This window comes from Zeugodacus cucurbitae, chromosome 2 (genome assembly GCF_028554725.1).
Source record: "Zeugodacus cucurbitae isolate PBARC_wt_2022May chromosome 2, idZeuCucr1.2, whole genome shotgun sequence".
NCBI classification, from domain to species: domain Eukaryota; kingdom Metazoa; phylum Arthropoda; class Insecta; order Diptera; family Tephritidae; genus Zeugodacus; species Zeugodacus cucurbitae.
The window spans coordinates 59,501,062-59,523,086 of NC_071667.1; the positions used below are offsets into that span (position 1 = coordinate 59,501,062).

The 22,025-nt window shown below is 35.9% G+C and overlaps 1 protein-coding gene across 4 annotated transcripts in view; it reads right to left on the bottom strand.

Moving 5' to 3' along the window:
- Positions 1-818: 818 nt before the first annotated feature.
- Positions 819-22,025, bottom strand: part of LOC105215870 (protogenin) — a 150,227-nt gene continuing 129,020 nt past the window's right edge. For 3 of the 4 annotated variants that reach the window (XM_054228420.1, XM_054228400.1, XM_054228444.1), the window contains 12 exons: positions 15,564-15,710; positions 15,261-15,458; positions 15,044-15,191; positions 14,608-14,676; positions 10,257-10,572; positions 9,657-10,049; positions 9,349-9,592; positions 8,822-9,258; positions 8,468-8,765; positions 8,241-8,410; positions 7,067-8,182; positions 819-6,997 (listed from right to left, as the gene is read on the bottom strand). In XM_054228420.1, the coding sequence (XP_054084395.1) occupies positions 6,635-6,997; positions 7,067-8,182; positions 8,241-8,410; positions 8,468-8,765; positions 8,822-9,258; positions 9,349-9,592; positions 9,657-10,049; positions 10,257-10,572; positions 14,608-14,676; positions 15,044-15,191; positions 15,261-15,458; positions 15,564-15,710 (3,899 nt within the window). In that variant the 3' untranslated portion in view covers positions 819-6,634. The remainder of the gene's footprint in view (positions 6,998-7,066; positions 8,183-8,240; positions 8,411-8,467; positions 8,766-8,821; positions 9,259-9,348; positions 9,593-9,656; positions 10,050-10,256; positions 10,573-14,607; positions 14,677-15,043; positions 15,192-15,260; positions 15,459-15,563; positions 15,711-22,025) is intronic. The other variant, XM_054228476.1, reaches the window with a different exon arrangement.

Genomic DNA, 22,025 nt, shown 5'->3' on the forward strand with positions numbered 1-22,025 from the left:
TTGAGAGATTTATAAATGTAACAGCCATTGTCATAGTGTTTGTATGAAGCATCATTTAATTAAGTTGAGCTAGCTTAAAGAATATTAAATATTAATGGTGTTGAAGTCACAAGTCAAAAAGAAAAGGAGACATGGAAGATATACATCTCTTGGCTTCATTGAACCATAAGAACTCCGAGGTAATGAGAAAACATCGAATCTTTGACAAATATGGCAATAGGTTTCATATATCTATGTAGAATTTGAAACCACCAAATTTATTTTGCTAAATTTTTCTAAAGCGTTTTATGAATATCCGATTTTTATTCCAATAAAATAAAATTCTCTAGATGGTCGGTAAAGATTTAAATAAAAAAGTCTTAAGTCATTCAAAAAGATAGTAAAAAAAGAAAGTATTAAGCTCAAGAAAGTGATATCTTCCGCTCTTTCTGGGGCTTAAGGGAGGGGTCTGGGTTTCAGCGCAAAAGAAAACACTTTTTTTTTGTGATTTTTTATCTTCTATACATTCTATACATTATTGAGCATAGTTTTGACCATGTTCTGTAAATTTTTCATGCAAAAGTATTATTTTGATTATTATTTTTTTTATTTAAAAATTTTTGGCGGCCATCTAAAGTGTGAACCGTTATTTTCGACTAAAATTTTCGCCATTTTCAGGGTGGGGAAACACCCTTAATGTTAAAAAAAAAAAAATTTACTAAACGTAGGGGGAGGTATTTTATGTGAAGAAAATGTGTACCAAGTTTGAAATGAATCGGTCGAGTGGTTTTCAAATGGCAGTGAACACGGACTTCAAAAAAGTAGCTGTCAGAGTTAGAGCGTTAAAGGCCCCGAGACTAATTAAACAATAACTTCATGAATATTGCTTAGATCGGATTAAAATTTTGAGGACATATTCTTGAAATGTTAAACAATAAGATAATACAAAAAAAATCGATTTTTCGAAAGTGAAAACCCAGACCCCTCCCTTAATGTTTCTAACGAGTTCTTTGATAACTTTTTGCAAGTTCCATCTAAAAATTTTTTGTGAAATTAGCTGCGTAGGATACGACTATTTTGTATAATATTTGAATTTTTTTGTCTGCATTTTCCTGTTCGTACTGGTTCACAGCCAACGGAGAAGTTTGACACCTCTGAGTAATGTTAAATTTGCCGGTTGCTTATATAAAAGGAAAGGAAAGCTGCTAAAATCAACCTCCGAAAGTATGCAAAATCTACTAAAACTCTGGATCACTAGTTTTAAACCCATAGCTTTCGCTGAAGTTCTATGCTGCTTGTGATTTATATGCCTTTCTGCAAATCACAGTTGATGTTTGATCAAGAAAATTACAGAATTTCTGCAAAACTAGAATTTTTTTTAACTTTGTTTAATTCTTTTACATTTTAAATGCTCTTTACAAGTTTTGCGTGTTCTTTCATGATTTAACTTAATTTACTCGAATTTTTACATCAAATTTAAACACTTATCACATCCACGATTTGCACGGCGACAATAAACAGTGTTTTTACTGCAATGTTTTCGCCGTGACAATATTTTGTTGTAATTTAGCTTAACTTCTAACCTCTTTATTATTTTTTAATATTTATTTTCAATAAATAAATATACAAAAAAAAAAAATTAGCGCTTTGTATGTGTATGAGGGTGTATGTGTTTTTAACTGTATTTTGTATTTTTCTTTGTTTCTTTTGTATGCATGTAGTAATCTAATATCTGTGTGTGTGTATATATATAAATATACTTTTGGTATTAAATATTTTTTGTAACTGCTGCACTTTATTTTCCTTTTATTAGTACAAATTTATATATTTTTTGCTTTAAAATTCTTACATATTGTTATATATATATATATATACATACATATATGCACTTATATACTCTTTTATGTCTGTATGTAGTTGCTTTAGGAATCTCAAGTACGTTTTTTGGAATAGTCGAAATAGTTGCTGCTAGCCGTTTGTTTTGGGCAGTCTGGACTTTGTTTTTCAAGTTTTCATTAAAAATGTTGTTTTTGTTTTTATAAACTTTTTAAATAAATAAATTTATTTATTGTTTTCGTTTTTTTTTTGTTGATAAATGCTAACGGTTTGTACATATGTATTTATTACGTTTTCTGCCATTTCTTTAAAATCTGCTGTTTTTCAATTACAATACCAGTGTAGTTGTAAAACATACATACATACATATTTATATATTTATATATGTATGTCTCTTAGTATATTAGATATATACTAACTATTAAATGCATTTTTATTTTCAACTGTTTACAACTATTTAAATATGATTTTATTATGTGTAACTGTGTTGCTTGTAAATATATAAAATTAATTGTATGTATGCATTGTAAAATGGAAAAAATAAATTAAAAAACACAACAATTTTTTATATGAAATTATGTAAATGAACACAAGTGATTGGTTTCTATATTATTTTGTGGAGAGTGTAACTATTTTGTGGTTGTTGTTGTTTTTTTTTTTGTTTTTAACATCTTTGGCTCTCCTGCAGTGTAATTTGTTTATGTTTTGCTTGACTGCTTTATTACTGCGTAAATTAATAAATCATGTGATATAATTATTTTTATCGCATGCGAGAAAATTGACTTATGTGTTACTCTTTAATACAGTGTTTTAAAAGATACATAATTTTCCAATACTTCAAAGTTCAATAATGGTTATTTTTAAAAATCCATCAAATTGTAGAGCTAATTTTATATCATGAGAGAAATACATTTGTAGCAAATATAGTAATACTACATCTTTTTGTCATATAAGTATGTGTTTGAAGTGTCTGAAAGGTTTAGACACTACATGAAGTTAAAATAAAGAAACGCGATTTTTGTATTTTCATTTTAAATAATGAAGTGTTGGGAGCTCCAGCGATATGTAAGAAAAGCTGTCTCTAAAGTTCGGACTTAGACGCCAGCTATTAATATTACTCTTCACTGAAACTTTCGATATCTTAAAAATCAACGATTTGCTTATAGAAAATAATATTTCACACTGATATCCTTACATCCATACATATATATCTATATGTTCATACATATATCGATTTTCATATGCCTGCAAAGCATTAAATCACATAGATACTGCATAATATTTTCATTCAGAAAATTTTCTCGCATGCGATAAATTGTATTGAGTGCACTTTTAAAGTGACACTTATTTGAAAATATGATAATTGAAATGTTTAGTTTTCATTTTCAAATTATGTATGTGGATTTTAGTATTTACTTTTGGGTTATTGCACTTTTGTTTACATGAACATTTTTTTATGAATAACTGGGTGGAACGTTTAGTTGTTACATACCTTCACATATGTATTCTAATACAAATTCGTGTGTGTGTGAATGTATCTATGTAATATAACTATTTATATGTGTATGTTAGGTTTTTTATAAGAGTGTCTGTGTGTTTAACTGTGTGTTATTCTATTATTTTTGGCAAACGCCAATCTGTTAAATTAAAAAAAATCTTAAAACTACTACATATTACAACAAAAAAGTGTAAATTATTCTGCAAATTAGATAAGAGCTTCTAAAAATATTCAACATTACTCCTAATATACCTTGTTAATAAGTTGCCATTTAAGGGTCTATACCTGTGCGACATTTAAAAAAATCGATCTTTTTTTATTTTTTGCCTGTTCGATAGTTTATAGTTTAAAAAAATATCCTGTGAAAGCGGTAAGGTCACATCTTGAATAGTTTTTAAATTGCAGTGTTCTAAAGAGCGACAGCTCGTAGGTATAAACCCATGTAGTTGAAACTTTAAACGCGTTTTTCTCGAAACGATAATTCTCAAAATTGCTGACATCATAACTCAACTAGAAATTTACCGATCGACTTCTAATTCAAACTGAATTTTCTTGAATATAGTATTTACTATACAATGATTTGTTGAAAATTGTCAATTTGGTATTAAAAAAACGACAATTTTTGACCTAAAAAACGACAATTTTTCAGAACTACGTCATTTTGTTAATTTTTCAATAATCGTAGGTCATTGTATAGGAAATTCCTTAAACTTTAATAACCTTTTTGAATTTTTTTGTTTCAACTACTCATTTGGCTGGAACCATGTCAGCAGTTGGGGAACTTTTTTTTTTGCACCTCCGAAGACTCCGTTATTTTCCAAAATTTTTGCAAAAAAATCTTAAAATATAACTGAAAATATTCATTATTATGTCCAAAAACCTTCGAAACATTCGATCGTGTACTTTAAAAAAATAAATTTACGAAAATCGCTTAATTTTAATTGTGTTACATTGGTATAGCCCGTTAAAGAAATTTAATTAAAATGCATTCGTGTAATAGCAATTCTATCAAGAAGGAAAGGGTAGTCTGAAACTCATTTCAATTAAAAAATCCAGTCTATCAACAGAGCTATAAATGTCAACAGAAGATGTAATCTAGTGGACTATTTTATATAATCCATTCTAGTTGAAATTTTGTCTATTTTTGAAAGGTTGTGAGACTCCAAGATCTAACCGAAATTTGACAATTGACACCTTGCGCGTTGAGTCGGAACGTATCACAAATGCAACAGTAATTTCAATTGCAGAAAATACTCCAGGGTATCTTTAAAAATGAAAAACAAGTATGAAGTATAGTCAGGTCGAAAGTGCTTCGGTCATTCCCGCATTTCGCAAGGAGACAAATATATCAAAACTAGAACCAATAAAAATATAAAAGCTACATACTGTCTGATTCCTTCTGCCGGTATAGCTAACAGCATAAGCTGCTAATAGCCTTTCACACAGCCAAATTAATTGATCAATTAAAAATTTGATTGAGGAACCAGTTTTTGCCCTTCACAATGTCGTGTACTTGATAACCGATCAGCTGTTATACATTTTTGTTTTTGCTTTTCATAGGAAGTTAGTAATTTTCATCAGCTGATTGCTGGCAAACAAAGAACTTATATATAATTACAAATGCGGTCTTTGTCGCAGAGTTGCATTTCATTTTCAAGTCGATTAAAATTCAATTAAAAATCAATGTCGATTCTTCTTTTGTATGCTAAATCGATTTTAATCAGCGTTTTAATCGAGCAGAGGCCGGTTAATTGATCTATTAGCTCCTGTGTGAAAAGGCTATAACATATGTGAGAGTTCTGGGCTATGCTGGATATAATAAGGTCTATGTGACAAGGGGTCTGATGGTCAAGAGTCATGTAAGAGTCTGCGTGAACTTGATAAGCTATCATATTATATCCCAATTTTGATGTTTTTGTTTTGAATTAATTTAACAAAACACGTTTCAAATTAATATAACGATAAATGAAGTAATCTTCAAGCAACATAATATTATTTACAACTAACATTTTTCATTTTCCAGATCCATTCTTTAAAAGTTCTAAAACTAAATCTGCAACTTAGAGAGTGTATAAACATAATATTAAAAAAAAAATCATAATAAATATACTTTGTTAAACAAAAACTATACTAAACTAGCCTCAGTTGATTTTAAAACACAAACAAACTGAAACACAACGATGCAAATAACGGAACTCATGCTCTTCGACACAATTAAAAAACAAATAAAATTTCTAGTATGATTTCGTACCACAGCAACGCGTAGCTTCATATGGTTTCTTGCGGAGTTCCGTTTGTTCTTCAGGATATTCAATTCTTATGTAGAGTTTCCTATGACTTTTGTATAATTTGTTGTTGTGTATATATATAGGTCTACAACTTTGCTTCCGCCGTTTTCCAATAGATGTCTCTAGGGTCAAGCACTGGTCGATTAAATCGATTAAATCGTTTTATATCGATCTTGGACATTTGTGTCAACATTAACCCAACAAAATATTTGTAGAGATCTGCTGGCATCCCAAACTTATTCTCAACTGAAAATGTCACTTTTTGAGCCGAATTCTCGACATTTGCGGGAAATTTTGCTTTTCTTTTTTAATTTCAAGAAAAGTGCGGCTGAGGCTCATCGACATTTGTAACTGTTTTTATACAAAAAAAAACACTTAAATTTACAAAAAAAAAAACGCCGGAAGCAAAGTTGTAGACCTTCTATTTTTTATACATGGGTCTGTGTGGTGTAAGTGTGTTTAACTGTAACTATAAACGTAAAAAATACGAGATTTCTGTTATATTCCACTATGTAGTATTCTCTTCTGCTCTTCGTAAATATTCGCTAAATGCATTTCTGTGTGTATATATGTATTTATGTATGTATGTATTATAGTTTATATCATCAGCCACTAAACGCTTTGCAGCAGCTAGCATAGCCATTTGCGCACATTTATAAAATATGCTAAATAATATTTGTGTTTTTGTTTTTTTTTTTGGGGGGATCAGGGTGCCTATTGCTATTATATCTATTTTTTTTTGTTTACTATTTGTATATGTATATATGTTTGTGTATATATGTATACCTATAGGTTTTGGAATGTTTCTCTTTACATTGCTTTTGTAGTTTTAAAGTGCACGCATGCGCGCGCCTACATTATCGACGGCGTCAACAGCGCGACGCCGAATCACTATTTTTTATCCTGAATGTGTTTCGTTTTCCACAATTTTTACCTCCCTGAAAATGGCTCACTTACTTTACTTACGCGAAACTTGAATTTTCTTAGCTTTTGTAGGTGTGTGTGTATGTATACATGTCTGCCGCGCCTTCGCTCAACCGTTCGGATCCACGTTGAGACGACGATGCGCGCCGCTGAAAGCCACACTAAAAGCGTTGCTATTACTGCTGGACGTCGACGTAGACGCTGACGTTGCGGCCGTTGTAAAATGTGGCGCTGTGGTGGACCATGGATTCGCTGACGCGGCCGCAGCAGCAGTGGCTTTGTCCGTTGCAGCCATCGATCCGAAGGCAGGAACTATGGATTTGTTGCGCGATTTATTGTCCGCAGCGGGTTTCTTCAGCTTCACCGAAACGCCGCGTTTTAGCTGATTGGCAGGACTAACTAAGACTGTAGAAGTACTTTTTTGGTTGGGCGTATGCATGGTCGCAATAGTTGTGGTCAGCGTTGCCGGCTGCTGGCGTGCAAATAAATAAGACTAATATAAATATTTTCGTTCAAAACAAAAGACGAAGAAAGCACTCACCTGTCCACCGACTGGCTTGTTTGTTGCTATTCTAGCCGCATCACCTGTCGCCGCCGTTCTGGCCACAGTTGCTGCCTTGAAACCATTAGTTAATGCCAACGCGACGGCCGCTTCGCTGGTGGGCGTCAATGTTGCCGCGACCTCTTCGTCCGCCAGCAGACAGATCACATCATTCGATTTGGAATGTTTGGAGTAATTCGCATGGAACTGTTTTTTACTACTATTACTACTACTACGACTACCGTTAGGACCACTACTACCGCCACAACTGCTACTGCTAAAACTGCCGCTACGCTGCTGGCCGGCTATGCCGAGCGCGAGCGTTGTCGGTGGCGTTGACATAAGCGGCAGCGTATTTGGCGGCACGACGTAACCGCTTGCATCACCGCCGCCGCCAGCGTCGCCGCCATTATTGGCATAATTACTTGAGGAACTATGTTTGGGCAGCGCCGTTGCCACAGTATTGGGCGGCGTCTGCTTGAAGGGTATGAAAAAGGGATGCGCACCATCCGGTGGTGCCTTCTCCGGCGTTGAACTGCACAACGGCAGCTGCGACACATTTGCACGCCCATCCAACTCATAGTCGTGCTGTGTAGCATTGGGATTTGTCTCCACTTCGACAGTGAGTTGACGCCGCACGACATTACCGTTACCATTGCCATTCGGCAATTGCGTGGTTTGGTATTCTTTCGGACGCGCGGCATGTATATCGACATAGCGTCCACTTTTCGGTATCAACGTCTGCATTTCGTGGCAATCCTGTTGGAAAGTGCTGCCACTCAAACCGCCTGCGCTCTCGCTGGGTATGCTTGGATTGTTCAGATTACCGAAATTCATCTCCGATGGCGAAGTGAGGTGAGTGGGACCTTGTGTGCGCGCCTTGTAGCGCCGCCGTTGGAATATGATAAGCAGCGCGAAGACAACCACACAAACGACTGAGAGCAGTGAGCCGATAATGATGCCACTATAGACCTCCGATTCGCTTGAAGGACATTCAATTTCCAACGAATGATGACTTATGCTGCGTAAGTCAATGAAAATTGGTGCGCCTACGCCAGTATCGCCGACAACGCGTACAGTGACGTTGATTTTCGCCGTCTCAGATATGTTCGGAAACTATATTGAAGTTTTTTTGTTTAATCAGCTAAGTGGTTATGCGCATTAACGTACTCACCTTAAAGGAACATACAGTACAGTTCAACACGTTGACCTCGTGTGTCACATTGCCCAAGGTCCACAGTATGTTGTAGTGATGGATGCCGCCGTTGGGCTGCAAAGGCGGATCCCAAAGCAACTTCAAGCCATTATGCCGTATAACGCGTTGATTGCTGATGGTTCCCGGTGCTATAGGAATTTATTTTTAGCGAGGTCAATCGAAAATTACACTAGTTTAGAACTTACGATCGGGCAATGTCTGCCTATCCACTTGTCCATAGAATGTTTGTGTTTTGCAACTGAAGAAATTGACGCGATAACTCTCGGATGGCTTGAGACCGCGTATAACCACTTGTGAATTGGTTATCGGCAGTTGGTCACATTTGGGCTCCTCTTTGCGTATAATGGGGAACTGTATCTGCCAGTGACAGGCGTGTACACACGATTCATTGAAATGTTCGTGAAAGTGAAAGGTAAGCATGCGTGACTCCACTATGCTGAGACGGAACGGTGTGTTGGCGAGTTCGTTGGTGTCGTTCTCGATCTGTGAAATTTTTCTCTGTAAATTTTGAAAACCTCAGTTATATTCATTGCACTTACCGTCTTCCACTGCACATAGCGAAAGTCCTGTTTCAGATGCTCATTTTCACGCGTGATAATCAGTACACGTAATTTGATGCGATTGAAATTCTCCAATAAAACACCTGTTACATTTGACAAAACTACCAAACTAAAAACCTCTTCCTCCAACTCCACATGGCTGTTGTTGTCAATATAGGCAGCCTGAGCGCCCCTCAGCACCACACGCGTCTGTGCTTCATTGAGCGCTTGAATATCACAAAGCTTCTGCGCGACATCCTCCTGTGTAAGATCCACGTGTTGGACGGTGCCACGTAGTTGTTGACTAAGCAATTGCTGGGGATGCGGTTGGGTGTGGTTACCGGAGAATTGGAGTATAAAAAACTTCTTGCCCTTCAATTCCGGTTGTGACCAAGTGACAAAGGTATCGTTGCCCATGTGCACCAAGTGTAAGAGTACTGCGTAGGGAATAATAATAGGAATACGGACGACATAAATTAATTCAAATTAGTTTACTAATCCCCCCACCCAAATGACCAATAACTCACAGCCTTGCGTGCAGCATGTCACCGGTGGGCTTCTTAACGAGCTGAGTATTGTCTGTTGTTGCGTCTTATTGGCCAAGCGTATCTCCGAGGTGGGCACTAGTACGCGCGTAATCAGCTCGAATGGACGGTAAACGGGTAGGTGGCTCGAAATGACCAAATGTGAGGTATGATTTAGTTTCATCGGGGCGAATGGTGAAATCCAACGATGCGGATTATTCTGCACAATGTGCACGATGAAGAGCGACTGTGACAGTAGATTAATGACAATCTTAATTACAAAAAACAAAGATTAATTATTACAAGTTTACCTCAAAAAAGTTGCTCTCAAAAGTCACATTGATCGTATTAAAGCTGAGCGCATAGCAGCGTATATTCTGCAATGGATTCTTCAGCAGCAGACCATCGTCTTTGTTGCGGAAACGCAACTCTCCCGCACTGTACACTTCGCCGGCGATATTTCGTGCAAAGCATTGATAGATGCCCGCCTCAATCGGATCGAAGGAGTGCAAATGCAGTTCGTTGCCAACAATGTAGCGTGTGTAGGAACTTTTGAGAGGAACCCCATTGTGATACCAGCTTATTACCGGCCGGGGATTGCCGGTGGCGTTACAACGGAATTGCAACGAAGCGGTTATCAGTATCTCGTACGAGATTAGTGGCTCGACGATCACCGGCGGTGAGGTAACAATCACATGAAAGGTCTGTGGAAGAAAGTAAGAAGGAATTTAATTAATTTAACTATGGAGGCAAGTACAAGCTGCTTAGAGAAGAATTTAAAAGAATTTTTCCGAATTTTGGTTGGTCGGCAGCCAGTGTTTAATAGCTCCTCAGTAGCTCTATCAACCAGCTTTGCCATTGTCAACCAATCTGTGCTTCCTCAGCAATAGTGAATAGTTTTCTATATTTACCTGATTACTGCTTCCACTTATGCAGCTGTAGTAACCTTGATTCGACTGGCTTGCATTCTCTATGATGTACTCATTACTGTGATTACTGATCTTTAGCGCCGCATTATTCAAGGAGCTGCGATACCACCACTCAATCAGCGGTCCATCAATCTGATTGTAACAACGTAACTGACAGCTGTCACCCGTTGGTACGTACTGCGTCGAATTCTGCAAACTGGGTAGGAGCTCATTATGATCCGTACTTGTCGCATCTTCGATGACATTGAAGCCCCATCTGAGCAGCGGCTTGGAGGCAAACTGATTTTGTGCAAAGCATCTGAAAGAGATGGAGAATATGAGAGATCACAATTTATGAATAGATAGAATAAGATAGGACTACAAGAAAATATAGAACATATTTCAGATTTAAATTTACAGATGTCAAAGGAGAGTGTGGAACATATCTATACTACTATTATAAAGAGGGAAGATTTGTATGTATGTTTGTAAGGAATAAACTCAAAAACTACTGTGCCGATTTCAAAAATTCTTTCATCATTGGAAAGCTACGTTCACCCTAAGTAACATAGGCTATATTGCTCGAATCTTAACTTTTTGGAAATAGTTCCATGGTGAGGGTATCGAAAAGACTCCGTGAAGGAGAATCTTAATCTGAAACTGAAAATCGCTGGCAAGTCATTCTCTTTACATCGCAATCCCGTGCGAAGCCGGAGCGGTCTGTTAGTCATTCATAAATATCTGAGAATGCGAAAGCTCTGTGGAAGGTAGCTGTCGCGCGAGCTGTCAATCAAAATATTCATTTGGACTTAGAATTGTTACCGCATACCACGAAACTACCAGCACCATTAAGTCTCAGGTCTTAAGTCTCGATTTCTTTGGGTTCCCTAAAGCACTGTCGTCTGCACTAAACAATACTACCCTTGTGAAACATGTTGCGAGTGCATAAAAATAGAAGAATATTTATGTTGGGGGCTTTCCTAAATTATAATAACATTAAACTTGACTTGGAAAAATATGGTTAATTGCATGAGCTGCCCATAATTCAACCTGTGGTTATCGCATGATTATATATCATTATTGCGAACTTGATGCGTGTGTTCCATTGTAGCGAGGCATGCATCTGTTTACCGACAATAATTGTTGCGCCTTTCGTTGTTGTAATGCAACAAGTATCAACACCTTTCATTAAACATCAAAATCAACATAAACAAACATGAGCAGCTGCTGTCGAGGCTTATTAAAATCTGCACAACTCCTTTTACCAGGTGCGGCTTTACGCTACTCTGGTCACTCTAATTGCCGATTGTGAGTAATGCGTTGGAGCAGCAACCAAACAACAGAACAACAACACAAACAAATTTTTCGCTAAGCGCCAAATGGTATGCCAGAAAACATGTATTTATTAACACTTTTCACTGATAATGTTGACGAGTGTTGTTGCTGCTGTTGTTGAAGCGACAGCTGCCACAGTCGCTGCTGACGTCACAGGTGCTTGTAAAAGGAGACGCTGCTGAGCAGAGCACCATTAAACACACCAACAAGTGCGAACAAACGATTTCTTTGGTATTGTTATGTTGACTATGTGCTATGTAGCTTACATACTAGACTCACACAGAAGCTTAAACTGCTAGAAGACGTCTAAAACAATTTCGACACACAACCCTGTTATAACAGATACTTATTTCTGTTATGTTATGCGACAATAACACGCATAGTATGAGCTAAGAAGAAGAAAAAGCAGCAATAATGCGAGCGAAATTTTGAAAGCGTGCGGCAAATGTAGACAGTAGCGAAATATTTACAAGCTGCAAATTTCGCACTCCAGCGATGAGCGTAATTGTCGCAATTAACATTCAACCACACATTAGTCGCCCGAGTGGCAGCTGCTGGCCGAAGAATTCAAAGCACAGTAGCCAGTCATGGAGAGTCAACCGCGTGCCATTGCCGCACTGCGAAGTTTGGTATAGGAAGAGGGCAAGTCTAGGGTGCGCTAGGGTGCTGTTTTTATTCTGTAATTTCTAGGCATTTTGTTGTTGTTTGGGTGCGGTAAGTCAGTAAAGCATAATTAAGGTTTATATGTTGTTATTGTAACAACTGTTTTTTGGGGTGCTCAACAGCACTACTGTCACACAAACTTCGAGGCGAAACCGCAAATGACTCTATACATTAATATCCTTATAATTAAACCCTGTAGGAAAATTGAACTGTCATCGTCTGTTATGATAAGCTAGTTCTAACGTGTTGTAGACTTGTTCTTGCGAAGAAGTGGCGTATAAGAGGAATATGTTGAGATGATTCTACTGGAATTTTCAATAACTGACCTTCGATACTGTGCTTATGTAAGTTCCACGATTGGATAAAAACCTTTTGAAACTTCCAGATTTGGGGAAATGCGAACCTTGCTGAGAGCGAGGAATTCACTAGACCTTGTGGGATTTAACTTGGCAATAAACTGACGGGTTCTTACTTTAAGTTCATGTGAGATATATTAGCAGTGAACCGTAAGTTCCGCGCAAGATCATTGACACCATGGATATTGAGTTAAGGAATTCCTTAATTAATCTCAAAAGCAGGGTTATTGAGCTCAAGGCTCTGGAAAGTTATGAAATACAATTGCATTTTAGCTGTTTCTAATGCTACTTGATATATGAGACTTCCAGTAATCAATTTGAGATTCTAAATTCTATCTCATCTTGTTTTCGCTACTGGGTTTTCAATCGCTCCTAGTAATACCCACATTCCTACATAGATAACTGAGTAGTTGTGCTTACGTGCACGGGCATAGCATTATCTGTTACGTTAATCATCTTCACATATCCATCTTTTGGGCTGTCGCCATGCATTAGGAGCAATAAAAAATAAATGCATAGCATTAAAGTCAGTTATTACTGCCGTATAAATTAGTATTGTAAGCCAAAATGTACTTAATATAGATGTCAGGCCCCTACAAGACACTGGTAGTTATTCGATTAATCATCTTTGATGTTGTTGTTGATGAAGATGAGAAGAATTGAAAAAGGAAAGGGACTGTTGGAAAGATAAACGAAGACTCTTCGTAAGCATAACAGTAGTAGCAATAGGTTGTGAAAAAACACGCTTTTGATATGTTTCGTCCGTTTCTTTTCCGACCTCTTTTTTTCAATGGTTTCATTGTCTTCGGTACTCATATGACCTATGTATATGAAATTTAGTAAACCACCATGAATTTAGTTATAGATATTAAAATTTGAGATTAAGGATTTAATCTTAATCCTTAACTAATCCTTAATCCTTCAACTACAAAATATTAGGTTGGCAAATATCTGCCTTTCGCCTTTTTGTCTTTTGAATTTCGCGGCTATGTATAAAGCGCTACAGAGCTCGTATCTGGCAATACTACACATCTTTGAAAGGTCTTGACATAACCTACAAAACGACTGAAATGCATGATTAGTTTGAATATTGCGTTCAACAGTTATAGACGTGTAAACATGGAGTTCACTAACGCCGAAATTCGCGCTATTTTAAAGTTTTCCTTCGTTAAAGGCAAATCCGCTAGAGAAATGTTCCGTGAGATTAATGGTGTTTTGGGGGATGGCACTCTATTACTTTGAACACTGCGGAGGAATGGTTTCAGCGATTCAGAGTGGGTGAAAATGACAACATGGATAAGCCAGCCGGCGAAAGACCTGTCACGACGAATACCGCTCAAATCATGGAAAACATCGGGTTAGACTGGCATGTGGCATCTCGTGTCATCGCGCAGGAGATGGGAGTTAGTCACCAAACCATTTTAAATCATCTGCAGAAGGCTGGATACACAAAAAAGCTTGATGTTTGGGTGCCGCATGATTTGATGCAAAAAAACCTTCTGGACCGAATCAACGCCTGCGACATGCTGTTGAAACGGAGCGAACTCGATCCATTTTTGAAGCGGATGGTGACTGGCGACAAAGAATATTAAGTGAAAACGGTCGTGGTCGAAGACCGGGAATCGTGCCAAACAGTTGCCAAGCCGGGATTGACGGACAGGAAGGTTTTGTTGTTTGGTGGGATTGGAAGGGAATCATCCACTACGAGCAATAAAGCGGAAGGGCGATATTTGCCAACCAATATATGGCTTCAATTTCATTAAACTTTCATAAATACGATATATGTATACTTTCATAGAACCGGCTTTAATGATTCAGATACTTGACAAAAACTGCGCGACAAAACTGATCAAGAAATGAAATATTGACAATAAAACTCTCTCATGTTCTGTTTTGCAAATTAAAATTATAGTAGTTTGAAGATTTATCTGCAGTGCGTACTTTAAACTAAAAATTATTAAATTCACAAAAATTTAATAACAATCAAAATCAATACTCACTTGTAACGCCCTGCTGCGTCCAAAGTCAATTTCCGTATTACGAGTGTGCCATTGGCAAGTATTAAATACCTGTAAAATTATGGAAAGGAAATTGTTATATTTATTAAATCCACTTGTTTCAGTATGAGCCTGTGTGTGTGTGTGTGTGTGTGTGTAAAAATAAAAGGTAATAATTAAATGAAATCTGAAACTCTGGCGCCACAATTACAAAGCGGAAATCACTAAGACGACGCAATCAAGCGCACAAAGAGAGTCAGCTCATTCATTATAAAATCGGTGCTGGTGTAGTTGTAATATTTGGTGAAAGTTTACAATTTAAAAGTGTCAAATGTTTCAAATGAAGAAAATTTAAAATAATAAAAAAAAAATTTTATATTATACGGGTTTTTTATAGGGTTGCCACACGATTATTTTTGTGTTTTGATCTTCTACTCGCCTGTTGTCTTTGAATTGCTTTGATAACGATACTTTTCCATAGAACCAGCTAATATTTGCCGGTGGCACACTTACGAACGGACAGTCGAGTACGAGTGGTTGACCCGCCACAGCGGTTATATTTGAGACAACTGTTACGCGTCTGAGTACTGCAAATAAAAATGAGTAAATAGTAAAATAGAGTTTGCTACAACAATGTTGAAATAGTCCTTATTTACCCGGATATTCCACTGTGATGAGCACCGAAAGTATGGCCGTCGTGTTGACATTGATTTGGCAGCGATAAGCGCCGGCGGCTCGTTCAGTGGGCGGTAGACGTAATGTGCCATTGCGATAGATTTTGAATTCGTTCCGTCCGATATGGGTCTCCACCACTTGGTCATTGCGATACCAGGTGTAAAAGTAATTTGTATCGTCTAAGTGAAGTGAAGAGATGAGAGAAGAAAGGATAGATATTTACATACATATATTATATATTTGACACAAGTGTAGATATATATTTTGATTATTAATTTGCTCACTGCTTAGATAGTAGTAGTTCTTCTCGATGCTGGCGTAACACGGCAGATAATGATGTGAATAATGCTTTGTGATTAGTAATCTTGTTGTTTCTGGTTTGTCGAGTTGCATAAATGGTCCAGAGATGATTTTATTACCGTTGGCGTTAACTGCAAAGACACAAAAGCATAAACATAAAAATATTAATTTAATGTGATAGAAGTGTGCGTGCGCAAGAGGCAACAGCAAATCAATTGGTGCCTTCATGAATATCGTATAATTAATCAATCAATTAAAATGTATTATTTAATATTCATATATAGCTAACATTGGCCTTTTCACTCTGTGCCTTTAGTCAATTGTTATTAATTAATAATGAATACTTAATTACAGGAGGTAAGGGAATGCTAGGCTCGATTGCAGCCGAACACTATATACTCTCCCTACTTCAATTTCAATTAAGAATCAAAGTGTGGACAAAATTTTATAATTTTTTTCCAAAAATTTCTTAAATATAGATGTTTTCCTCAATTTTCTTAGTTAAACTATTGACTTAGTCACAGCATTTCATTTTTTTTTTTTTCAAATAAAGACATTTTTTGGATGTGATAATAGTCTGATTTTGCATTCCCATCAACCTCTTCAAAGTGCCAAAAACATGTCAGCCAAGTTTTATCGCCATATCTAAATGTTTACAAGTTATCGTTTGAACGGACGGACGGACAGACATCCACAGAAATTTTTTCTGTAATTCTCAAAAGAAAAAACAATACCTTAATTCTGAGTATGCACTTATGTTTATTAATGCTTTTGTGTGCGGCGACGACAACACTTTGCTCTTAGTATATTTTCATACATATATTTTCGGTAAAAAAATTTTAGAAGCCCTGAGGTTCTCATGTTCGATACATGGGAGCTTGAAAATTTATGGCCCGATTTCGACGATTTTTAGAAGGACGATGCCACATTATAAATGCACTATTTGTGCAAAGTTCTGTTTCGATATCATCACTAGTGCTTACTTTATATATTGTAATGTAAATGGTTCAGATCGACTTCAAAGTCCTCGTATATGGGAAGTAGGCGTGGTTGTGAACCGATTTGGCCTATTTTCTCAACATATAATTGGAATGCAAGGGAAATATTAAACCGAATTTCATTGAAATTGGTCGAGTAGTTTCGGAGATATGGTTTTTGACCCATGGACGGAGCCACACCCACTTAAAATTTTGTATACCAATTTGGGTGGAGCCCTTCTGTACCTTCTTTATAATGAAATTTAAGGTTTCTGGTGTTTTCCCTTTCTGAATTAAAGCGTTTTTAGTCATTTTCAACGTAACCTTTGTATGGGAGGTGGGTGTGGTTATAAACCGATTTTCTCCATTTTTGGACTATATAAGGAAATACCTGAAAAAAACGACTCCTCAGAGTTTCGTTGATTTAGGCTTAGTAGTTTACGAGATGTGTACAAAAAACTTAGTAGGGGGCGGGGCCACGCCTACTTTCCCAAAGAAATTAAATCCAAATATGCACCTTCTCGTTACTCAAGTTACAGCTTGCACGGACGGACAGACAGACATCCGGATTTGAATTTTACTCTTCACCCTGATCATTTTGATATATATAACCCTATATCTAACTCGTTTAGTTGTAGAACTTACAAATAACTGTTATGTGGACAAAACTATTATACTCTCTTAGCAACTTTGTTGCGAGAGTATAATAACAGTGCACAAATATCAATTTTCCTGCGGTATTATATATGATTAGTTTTAGGTTTTATGAACACCTTTACTCGTACAAATCTATGGTACTCTCTGCCACATGTTGCGAGTGTATACAAATTGTTTTCTTGAGATAAATGTAAATTCTATTAATGCTAGTTAACGTTGAATTGCATTAACTGTTATTATAAGCATCGTTTAGACAAATAATGTAGGATAGGTCGGGAATTTTTCCGACAACTTACACTTACAATTTCATGCTGGGAATGTTCAACTGAAATAATCACCATAAATCATTGGCATATTATTATTATAATTTTATGTAAAAAATATGGCTATGGGTATATAATTTAGAAAATATTTCTGCTTAACTTATTATTAGTTGAGCTAGGTCAGTTAAGGCTGATGCAATAATATAATTGGATCTATCTGTATATCCAATCTCACTAATTTGCACATTCTTTATGCTGTAATGATATTATTTTTTTGCAAATGTATTTTCTTCAGGTTTAGCTTTCCAAATCCAAAGAACGTGAGAGTCGTTTGGTATCGAAAGTGAACAATTTTCGAAAATTGCAAGAACGTAAGGTGTCGAGACTAATATTACATATCAAATTTATACAAAATTTTCACATTTAATTTTTTATAATATATTTGATATATAAACCGGAAAAAAGTATGTTATATGAAGTTGTGATCCTTTTTCGTTCATTTTCGATATCAAATTTCAATATACTAAGCGAAACATCCTCTAATAATTTCATTAAAATATCTCATGTGGGAATGAATCGATATCCACGCAATTTTTGGGAGAAAATTGTCACATATCAAAATTATTGGGCCTCCTCATCGATTGAACTTAAATATACCTAGTGTGGAATTTCAAAAAATTCATATTTCGGTAGATTACACCTTTAAAAATAAAATATTCAAATTTCAAATCGATATCTCAAATAGTTTTTGAGTTATAGCAATTTAAAGAGCAGCCGTTCGGTAACAGTGAAAACGATCATTTTATCTTTAAACGCGTTTTTCTCGAAACAGCATTTTCCGAATTTGCTGCAGTGATTACTCAAAAACAAATGATCCGATCACTATCGATTTTTTTTTACATATTCTATATGACCATTCCGTACAATGACCTATCGGTTTTTGATCTGATCAAAAAATCGAATTTTAGCAGGCCAAAAACGATCCAAATTTTGGGTAAAATTCGACTATTTTTTTTTTTAAACGCCGTCATATTGTCAATTTTTGATTTTTTTTTTTATCGTAGGTCATTGTACAGACAATATTATCTAGTTTAACGAGAATATTATTTTTTTAGATTTCATCCACGGAGAAGGTCGCTGCAGCAGCGAAGGACCTTTCTTTCCCGCCGTTGGAGATCTACTATAACTTAAAAAATATTAAATTTTTTTCTTCAAACATTTCACTGTATATTCTTGAAACATGTATAAATATATTCTTAAATTTTTTAAATAATTGATAAAGTATTTTTTTTTATAAAAATTCCCAAAAATCACCTTTTTTTTAGGTCATTACACTAGGTGTGTCCCTTAAATGAAGGGCCCAGTCCTGTTTTAGATATGCGTCATACGTTTTTAGTTATTTCTTTGGTTATAAACTTAAAATCGGTTTCACACTATAAATAAGCCATAATATATACACGTGATGCCTTTACACATTTTCTTTCATACAGTTTTGTCCTGGATTGGAGAGCCTACACCGTTTAACTCTTGTGAAATTTCTTTCCAAAAAGTATTTAATTCTTAGAGAAATTTTTTTCGCTATTTCGGGGGGGATGTGGCAACTTTACATCGCTTTTAAACATCTTTAATTTATTTTTGTTAGTCTGTTTTTGTCTCCTATTTCTAAAATACCCATTTAAAATATAATTTAGTCCATCATCAGTAATTGTTTCATAAAAACTTCCAAATAGATTAGATTAAATTTTGCGGATTCAATGATTTCGTAATTAGCGACCTCTTTTATCCGCGGAATGTATTTTTTCGAGTCGGTAAGAGCACTTTCAGACAGGTCAGCTCCTGTTGCGGCAATCTTAGTTTGTGGGAGAGGAGAATCGCGCCTCTTTTCGTCGCCCCCTCTCATATAAACAAAGAATTGCCGCAACAGGAGTTGACCCGTCTGAAAGTGCTCTAAGTGAGTTCAATGTGATCGATCGAGCTGAATAACAATCATATCAATCCATTAGATCCATTGAGAGTATTACTATAAACATGAATAAAAATTATCTTCGGCTTTTGAAAAAAAAGACCCGTTTTTAACTTAGAATAATTTTTATATACCATATAAAAAAGTTGTTTTTCCATTAATTATAGTTGTACATAATATAGGAGACATATGTTATTGCAGCTTCTCACAACGAATAATATATTATTTAAATATCAATTAATAATAAAATTTTATTTATTGCTGCAATTTCAATAAATAAATATGAATAATTTGAAAGTAACGCTTGTTCGCTTCTCCAGTCATAACACGAATAATTTTATGATTTGACATGCCGTTATCTTGATAGAACATTTACAACTTCATCATCCGCATTCTAAATCAATATGAGTACTGTACTCGTATAAAGTTCGATATGAATGTTAGGAGCTTTTATATATTGTTTACATGTATTACATAATATGCTTGTACGCATTTCACAATACAACGGTATTTATTTATGTATGTATGTTTATTTATATGTGTATGTGCATGTGAAGTAAGGCCCGTGGCAAAGTGCAGTGGCAAATCACTAATCCGTGGCAATTTTATTACTTTTGCACAATCGATTGGATTTGCATACATAAATATTTATGTACACACACACACACACACTACATACATACTTACATACATACATACATACATCGTACATAAGCATTGCTCAACCCACACATATCGTTCGTAGAGATCTTATTGCGCTTAACACCTTCAGCAATTTTTATGCGAAATACCTTTTAGCGCGCGCAACAACAACAACAACAAACATATCAGCTCATAAAAATTTATGAATGGGGAAAAAAAAGTCGTAAAATGTGATTACTTATTTATTTATTTAATCTGTGCTCAAGGTTTCCATAAATTTCTGATAATTAAATTCTAATAAAATTACAATTGCTGCGAGCGTGAATGCGAATGCGAATGCTTTCCGGGAAGCAAATCCAATGTTCGCATATAGTTACATGTATATTACATGTGTATGTGTATGTGTGTGTGTCATATAAATAACTGTATATACATATGTTTATTTATGCTAAGTACGAATTTCCATTAAATATTTATTTACATGTTTGCACCTTCATGTGGTTGTTGTTGTTGCCGTTGAGTGCAATCAGTTTTGTCATCTAGCAATTTTAATTTTGATTGAATTATGTATCGTTATATAGATGGTTATGCAGAGATAAGCAGTTGCGACATAACAAGTTATTAACCGATTGTATCAATTATATGCGTCGATGCAACAACAACAATAACAACAACAGCAAACTCAATGTAGGTGTGCAATTAGAGAATGCAAATCTCGCAATCTGACAAGTAACGCTGCAGCAACAGCAGCCATGCTATGAGCGGTATGAGTCAGCGTTTTTTCAAAGTTTGCACTCGCAAGTTGTTAGAATTAGAAGCGTTTGAAATATAGCCAGGTGTTTGCGAAACTTTATTGCAGAAAATGTTGCGTAAATATAAAACTCAAGCGGTCGCCTTCATTTTTGCATTTATGATATTAGCATATAGTACATATCAGGTGGTCACTGAAGAATCTAACCTAACCTCATTACTTTAAAATATGTTTATCTCATATTTGTCGATCCTTACAACAAATAAGTAAACCGAAAGTACGATTTTGCTCATATCCAGAATATGGGGTCTTGAAAAGAATATATTGAATTCGATCAGTGTTAAGGGGTTATATACAGTTAGGATTTTCAAAAAATCGATTTTTATACTCTCGCAACAAAAGTTGCTAAAGAGAGATTATAGTTTTGTTCACCTAACGGTTGTTTGTAACAATTAGTCATATATACCAAAGTGATCAGGGTGACGAGTAGATTTGAAATCCGGATGTCTGTCCGTCCGTCCGCCTGTCCGTCTGTCCGTCTTGAGTAAAAATTAAGATATCTTGACGAAACTTGGCACAAATATCCCTTGGCACCATAAGAAGATCAAGTTCGAAAATAGGCGGAATCGGACCATTGCCACGCCCACAAAATGGCGAAAACCGAAAACACATTTGAAATAAAGGATCGCACTAGGAGGGGGCATATTTGGATGTAATTTTTTGGGGAAGTGGGCGTGGCCCCGCCCACAAATCGGTTATTTGTATTAAACTCACAAACTAATAAAGCTATATAAACCAAACTTTCTGCAGTCGGTTCTCTTACATACCCCAACACACACCATGAAAATAGTTGAAATCGGATAATAACCACGCCCACCTCCCATACAAAGGTTAGGTTGAAAATTACTAAAAGTGGGTTAACTAACTAACGAAAAACGTCAGAAGCACTAAATTTTGCAGAAGAAATAGCAGAAGGGAGCTGTACTCAGATTTTTTTACAAAATGGAAAATGGGCGTGGCATCCCCACTTATGGGTCAAAAACCATATCTCAGGAACTACTCGACCGATTCGAATAAAATTCGGTATATAATATTTTCTTGACACCCTGAAGACACGTGTGGAAAATAGATGAAATCAGTTCACAACCACGACAACTTCCCATGTAACTCAATTTTGAAATCCATCTTATTCC